Source organism: Chiloscyllium plagiosum, chromosome 4, assembly GCF_004010195.1.
Source record: "Chiloscyllium plagiosum isolate BGI_BamShark_2017 chromosome 4, ASM401019v2, whole genome shotgun sequence".
Lineage (NCBI taxonomy): Eukaryota > Metazoa > Chordata > Chondrichthyes > Orectolobiformes > Hemiscylliidae > Chiloscyllium > Chiloscyllium plagiosum.
Window position 1 is genome coordinate 1,984,121 of NC_057713.1, and position 6,741 is coordinate 1,990,861.

At 40.7% G+C, this 6,741-nt stretch overlaps 1 protein-coding gene across 1 annotated transcript; it reads left to right on the plus strand.

Moving 5' to 3' along the window:
• Positions 1-2,998: 2,998 nt before the first annotated feature.
• On the plus strand, positions 2,999-6,525 carry LOC122548757 (tripartite motif-containing protein 14-like). Its single transcript, XM_043687524.1, has 2 exons — positions 2,999-3,155; positions 5,909-6,525. The coding sequence occupies exons 1-2, from the start codon at positions 3,062-3,064 to the stop codon at positions 6,523-6,525; spliced, it is 711 nt and encodes a 236-aa protein (XP_043543459.1). The 5' UTR covers positions 2,999-3,061.
• Positions 6,526-6,741: the final 216 nt, after the last annotated feature.

The following is a 6,741-nucleotide window of genomic DNA, read 5'->3' on the forward strand; positions in this document are numbered from 1 at the left end:
TACAAGCTCTGGGAGGGAAAAAACAGATTGTCCTCTGGCCTTTAATCTTTAACATGGATTGAATCATGAAGTCAGTAGATTGCAATTATACCTTGTTGGATAGAATAAAGAGTGGAGCTGGCAAAAAGCACAGCAGGTCAAGCAGAGCAGGGGAATCTTTGATCCGGACTGGGGGAGGGGAAAGGGGGCTGCAAAATAAATGGGGATTGGGGAAAGTTGGGTGGGATGGCAGTAGGTGGATGCACGTAGGAGGTGGCTGTGATTGGTCAGTGGGAAGGAAGATGGACAGGTAGGGTCAGGTAAAGAGGGTGGGATGGAGAGGGAGGGTTGGGCCTGGGATGAAGTGGGGTTTGGGGAGATTTGGAAGCTTGATGGCAAAGGTTGAAGAGATTTAGCAATATTTCCTATTTATACAGCACTTTCCCATCCTCAGGTTGTCTTAAAGTAATTTTTCATCAATTGAAATGCAGTCACTACTGTTTTGTATGAAACTTACAGTAACTAATTTAGAAGCACAAACTTCCACAAACAGTTTGAGATAAATGAACAGAAAAACTATTTTTGATTGAAGGAAATATTTTTATCTGGACAACTCCTGAGGTCCTTCATAGAACAGTACAGCACAGGAACAGACTCTTTAGCCCACCATGTCTGTGTCAACTATGATGACATTATAAACTAATTCCCATCTGCCTGCACATGGTCCATATCCCTCTATTCCCTGTCTGTTTATGTGTCTATCTAAATGCCTTTTAAACGTTGCTATTGTACCTGCTTCTACCACCTCCTTTGGCAGCATGTTTCAGTCACCTATCACCCTCTGCGTAAAATATTTACAACACAAATCTCCTTTAAACTTAACTCCCTCACCCTAAATCTATGCCTCCTAAACTAGTCATCTTCATCTAGTGCCATGATATCTTTTCCATTCACCCAGATGGCAAAACAGTTTAATATCTAGGTGAACATCTATGATGAAGGATCATCATAGTATTATTATTTTGAAACTAAGGTTCTAAAGCACAGTAAAGTTGGATTTTAGATTTCAATTCAGTGAAGATCTCATCAAACTAATTTTTAAAATTGTTAGGAAGTTATGTTGAACAGTGAGCTACAGGTGACATTTCCAAGAAATCATGTGATTTTAGGAAGCACCTAAGGGAGATAATTACTAGGGTGTTTTCTGATTGAGTTTTATAACCCAAAGCAAGAGAGAGAGAGAGAGAGAGAGAGAAAGGCATGAATCTTGTAATCCTGAGATTTTCATACAAGCAGAGGTGCTATTAGCTTTGCTGTTTCCCAAACAGTCAAGGCAGGACCAGAGAGAAATCCTGAGTTACTTAGAAGGAAAATGGATAAATAGAAGACTATGGAAGTGCAACTAAGAGAGGAAGACATCCTAAAAAAGCTGTTGAGGACATGAATTTAAGGAACACATATTGAACAGTGACAGTGAGCTGAGTTACCAGCTTGGTAAAAGATCTTAGGGACAGACATTAATTAAAGAGCATAGCATTGAGCTGATGATATTAATTACACATCCCTGGACAATATGGGCAAATTAGCATGGCCACTCCACCTAACCTGAACATCTTTGGACTGTGGGAGGAAACCAGAGCACCCAGAGGAAACCCACGCAGACACTGGGAGAATATGTAAATTCCAAACAAGCAGTCGAGCAAGGGTGGAACTGAATCCAGGCCCAGACATTGTCAGGGAGCAGTGCAAATCAGTGAGCCACCGTGCCACTCTTTCTATAGAATCTCTACAGTGTGGAAGCAGGCCATTTGGCCCATCGTGTCCACACTGACTCTCTGAAGAGCATCCCACCCAGACCCACCACAACCCCATAACCCTGACTTTCCTATGGCTAGCTCACCCAAGCTACACATCCCTGGACACTAATGTTCAGTGGCTGACTATCGCAGTAATCACATTTCAAAACTAAAACTGATGGTCCATCAATCCAGATTTTATTTGGAATCTGGCTTGTCTGTTATGACCATCAGCTTGGGATCATAACATTCTCACACAAAAACTGTCATGTTTAACATGCAGTGCTCCTTAGAGTTCACTGGGACAGCAGCATGGATAATGGGTCTAGGTTTATAAGTAGAGCTTGAGATCTAAAAACACTTACAGTTCTGGATGTAAGTTTGCTCGCTGAGCAGGAAGGTTCATTTTCAGATGTTTCATCACCATACTAGGTAACATCTTCAGTGAGCCTCTGAATGAAGCACTGGTGGTGTAGCTCACTTTCTATTTATATGTTTGAGTTTCCTTGGGTTGGTGATGTCATTTACTGTGGCGACATCATTTCCTATGGTGATATCATTTCCTGTTTGTTTTCTCAGGGGGTGGTGAATGGGATCCAAAAACAACTAATCTCATCTATAAAATACCTTGCAAGAACCATAACAAACACTACATTGGATAAACAGGCAGGAAACTAGTCACCAGGATACATGAGCATCAACTAGCCACAAAACAACATGACCCACTTTCACTAGTATCCTTATATTCAGATGAGAAAGGACACTACTTCGACTGGGACAACACATCTATCCGAGAACAAACCAAACAAAAAGACACATGAGAATTCTTAGAAGCATGGCATTTCAACCAGAACTCTATCAACAAACACATTGACTTGGATCCCATTTACCACCCCCGAGAAAAACAACAGGAAATGACATCGCCATAGGAAATGATGTCACTACAGGAAATGACATCATCAACCCAAGGAAACCCAAACATATAAATAGAAAGCTGGCTATACCACCAGTGCTTCATTTGGAGGCTCATTGAAGATGTTACCTAGTATGGTGATGAAACGTCTGAAAACGAACCTTCCAGCTCAGCGAACAAACCTAATTCAGAACCTCAACCTGAGCTACAAATCTTCTCAAAACTCGCTAATACTTATTGTTCATTTTAATAAAGAAATTCAAATGAATTCTTGGAAATATTTAAACTTGTAAAGATGCAGTAACTTTTCATTATTTTAATACTGTTTAGCCTGGAAGCTTTTGAAGATTTGCAAAGATCAATTGGTAAAGAAATGCCAGCAGAGAATGGGAGACTGAAATCACTGGTCCGTTCTGTCGAGGAGCTGCAACAGGCTGTGAAGAAACTGCTTCCACGAATGTGGCAATGTAAGTATGGGGTGAGAGATGTGGGTTGGTAACATTGTAAGCTCTGAGCAAATAGTTCCTTGTTCAGCCAATAGGCTTCTTCACTCTTAGCAAAAATAATGCATAAGTGAAGCAAATTCTTATCCCTATTCTGGTTTTTGTTTGTGTTCTGTGAGAGAATGTTATAGACGTGTTGGAAAAAAGCTACAAGCAGACAAAGACACTGCTCTAAGCTTTGTCACTGGTGGTAAATACAGGGAATAGTGTCATTGATGAAAGGTTTCTTTGGCAACAAAACAAGGTTAGTCCCACTGACCTGATTTTCCATCTACATGCTCTCTCCTTCCAGAAACATTTATTTTCCCCTTGAATCCATGAACTAAGTTCAATTCTTGGTAACTCAGTCCAGAACATATTAACCTTTAGATGGAGAGAGTCATTTGACTTCTCTTCTTGCTTCTAATTTCAACATGTATCCTTTGGGATTTGAGACCTTCCCGAAGATATGTTAGTGGTATGGGATAGAAGTAGCATGCCAGAATCCATAAGTTCAAATCCCGACACGTAAAATCAGCAAACATTGTGGGCCTGGAGTCACATGTATACCAGGGCAGGTGGCAATGGTAGGTTTTCTACCCTATGGGACGTTAGTGAAACAATTGGGCCACCCAACTTTCCATTGGCGCTGGCTCAAAACATTTGCAGATATTGTATTCAGAACTTGATCTGATGCAAATCTTTCTTTATTCTCTCATGGGACCCACAAGTGACAAGACCAACATTTGTCATTCATCCCTGGTTGCCCTTGAGTTGGTTTCTAGGTCATTTGGGAGGCCAGTGAAGAATTAATGACATTACTATGGGTCTGGTGTCACACATTGACCAGACCAGGTAAGAACAGCAGATTTCCTTCCACAAAGGACATTATTGAACTAGGTGAGCTTTTTCCAAAGTCAATGACAGTATCATGATCTCCATCACTGAGGCTAGCTGCCAGTACTGGATTTATTCATTGAATTTAAATTCCACCAGCTGCTCTTGGCCTCTGGATCACAACTCTCATGACATTACCACAATGCCACTATCTTGCTTGAATTGAACCAAAAATAACAAGAAATTGGATTAATAAAGCAGTTTAACATTGTGAATCTACAATAGACTTCAAGGTCCATCATCAAGAGTGGTTTGGCAGCATCTTTATCGATCAAGCTGGTCGAGTCATAAAGGAGATTGCTGCAAGGGAACCAACAAGAGGGAGAAACATCCTTGACCCCATCTTCATCAATCTGGTTCAAATTCCACCAGGCCAGATGGTGCAATTTGAAATCAATAAAAAATAAATCTGGGATCAAGCATTTAATGATATCCATGAAACCATTGCTGATTGTCAGAAAAACCCATTTGATTCACTAATGCCCCTTAGGGAAGGAAATCTGCCATCCTTATCCAGTCTGGCCTGCATGTGACTCCACACCCACAGCAATGTGGTTGACTCTGAACTGCTTCTGGGCTATTAGAGATTGACAATGATGATCACGTCCTGTGAATTCCAATGAATGAATAAAAACAAATGCCATTTGCCATGTTTAGACCCTTGGAACAACTTGGAGGGATCGTTGGTCATAACAACTATACTCGCATATTACAGCCATGACCAAGAACACCATGCAGTGGGATTACATATCGAAAGCTTCATTATCAATATTGATTCAAACATATTCAGCAGTGTACAGTTAGTAATCATAGCCATAGAAAACTGACACATGAATATTGGCCATTCGTCTCCTTAGCCTGTTCCACCCTTCAACTAGATCTTGGCTGACCATCTACCTTAACACCAGTTTTCACCCTATCCCCATGTCCCTCAATTTCTTCTATTTAGAAATCTGTCAATCTCTGTTTCAAGTATACTCAATGACTGAGCTACCATAGGCCTTTGAAGTAGAGAATTCCAAACATTCACCATCCTCTGAATGAAGAAATATCACTAAGAGAAAGTGAGGACTGCAGATGCTGGAGATCAGAGCTGAAAATGTGTTGCTGGAAAAGCACAGCAGGTCAGGCAGCATCCTGAAGAAGGGCTCATGCCCAAAACGTCGATTCTCCTGCTCCTTGGCTCTGCCTGACCTGCTGCGCTTTTCCAGCAACACATTTTCAGCTCTGAAGAAATATCACCTCAACTCAGTCTTAAATCTCCCACCTATTCCCCTGGGATTGTGCCCCCAGTTCTAAAATCCATAGCCAGAAGGAAGCATCCACTGTGCATCCATCTGGTAGAGTCTTGAAAGAACTTTGAATGCTTCAAGAGAATGTGCCTCATTCTTCTAAACTCTAGTGAATATACAGCCAGCTTCGTCAATCTTTCCCACTGTCCCAGGAGTCAGTCTGGTGAATCCTTATTGCAGTTCCTCTCTAATGAGAATATTCTTCCTTAAGTAAAGAGACCAAGACTATAGACAGCAGTACAGGTATGATCACATAAAGACTGGAAACAATTACAGCAAGTCTTCTTTACTCCTGTACTCAAATCCTGTTGCAATAAAAATTACCAATTGCCTTCCTAATTGTCTGCTGAAACCTCATGTTAGCTTTCAGTGAGTTAGAACACCCAAAAACACCACATAATCTTTCACTAGCTAAGAAATTATCTCCTTTCTGTTTTGCCTACCAAAGTGGATAACCAACATTTTTTTGGCATTATATTCCAACTGCCATGTTCCTTTTCAAGTTTCAATAAAATTTCAGATTTTAGTAACAGTATTTTTTTGTTACAGATTCAAGAAATATAACTTTTGCTGAGAACACAGCACACAGGAATCTGTCTTTGTCAAGTGACTTGCGTTCTGTGCAATACAATCCCATACCCACTAGTGTCCAAGATCATTCTGCGCGGTTTGAGTATTCATTCAATGTTCTGGCAAATGAAAGCTTCTCATCAGGCAAACACTACTGGGAGGTCAAAGTGAGGAACAAGGATGGGTGGAACATCGGTGTTACATACTGCTCCATTTCCAGGAAAGGGAAAGGTAAAGAAACCGTTCTGGGAAAGAACAAACATTCCTGGTCCATCCAGATGGTTGACAAGGAGTACTATGCTCTTCATGCTGATGAATCCATTCTACTTGATCTGAACAGCAGGGACCACAAGTGTGAACGATTGGGAATGTTTGTAGATTATGAAGAAGGACGCTTGTCTTTCTATAATGTCAACCTAGGGACTCATATTCACTCCTTTAAAACAAAGTTCCGCAAACCAATATTTCCTGCTTTTAATCCTGTCTCAACCATAAAATCAAAAAATTATGAACCAATTGTGTTGTGCCACTTAGCCCCCGCACTGGAAGAGATTGCTGACAGCAACAATACAGAAATACAAGATGAAAAGCTATAAAGGATCCTTAGTGTAGCCATGGATGCATCACTTGGGGTGGGGGCTATATTGCATTCTAAAGTTTAATTTACTGTGTGTTTGAGTATATGTTACTGGAATATCTCACTGATATTGCACTTTTCATTGACATCATTTGATTGTCTCTTTGTTCCAGGATTCAGTATACACACTTGACACAAGTGACATGTTTAGACCTTGCCAACATGGATTTGTTAA

What these genes read in the sequence shown, in the direction of transcription:
- LOC122548757 (XM_043687524.1), top strand. Translation starts at nt 3,062, where the DNA reads ATGCCAGCAGAGAATGGGAGACTGAAATCACTGGTCCGTTCTGTCGAG. An exon ending in GCTTCCACGAATGTGGCAAT is followed by an intron (nt 3,156 to 5,908) that starts GTAAGTATGGGG and finishes TTTTTGTTACAG; the next exon opens with ATTCAAGAAATATAACTTTT.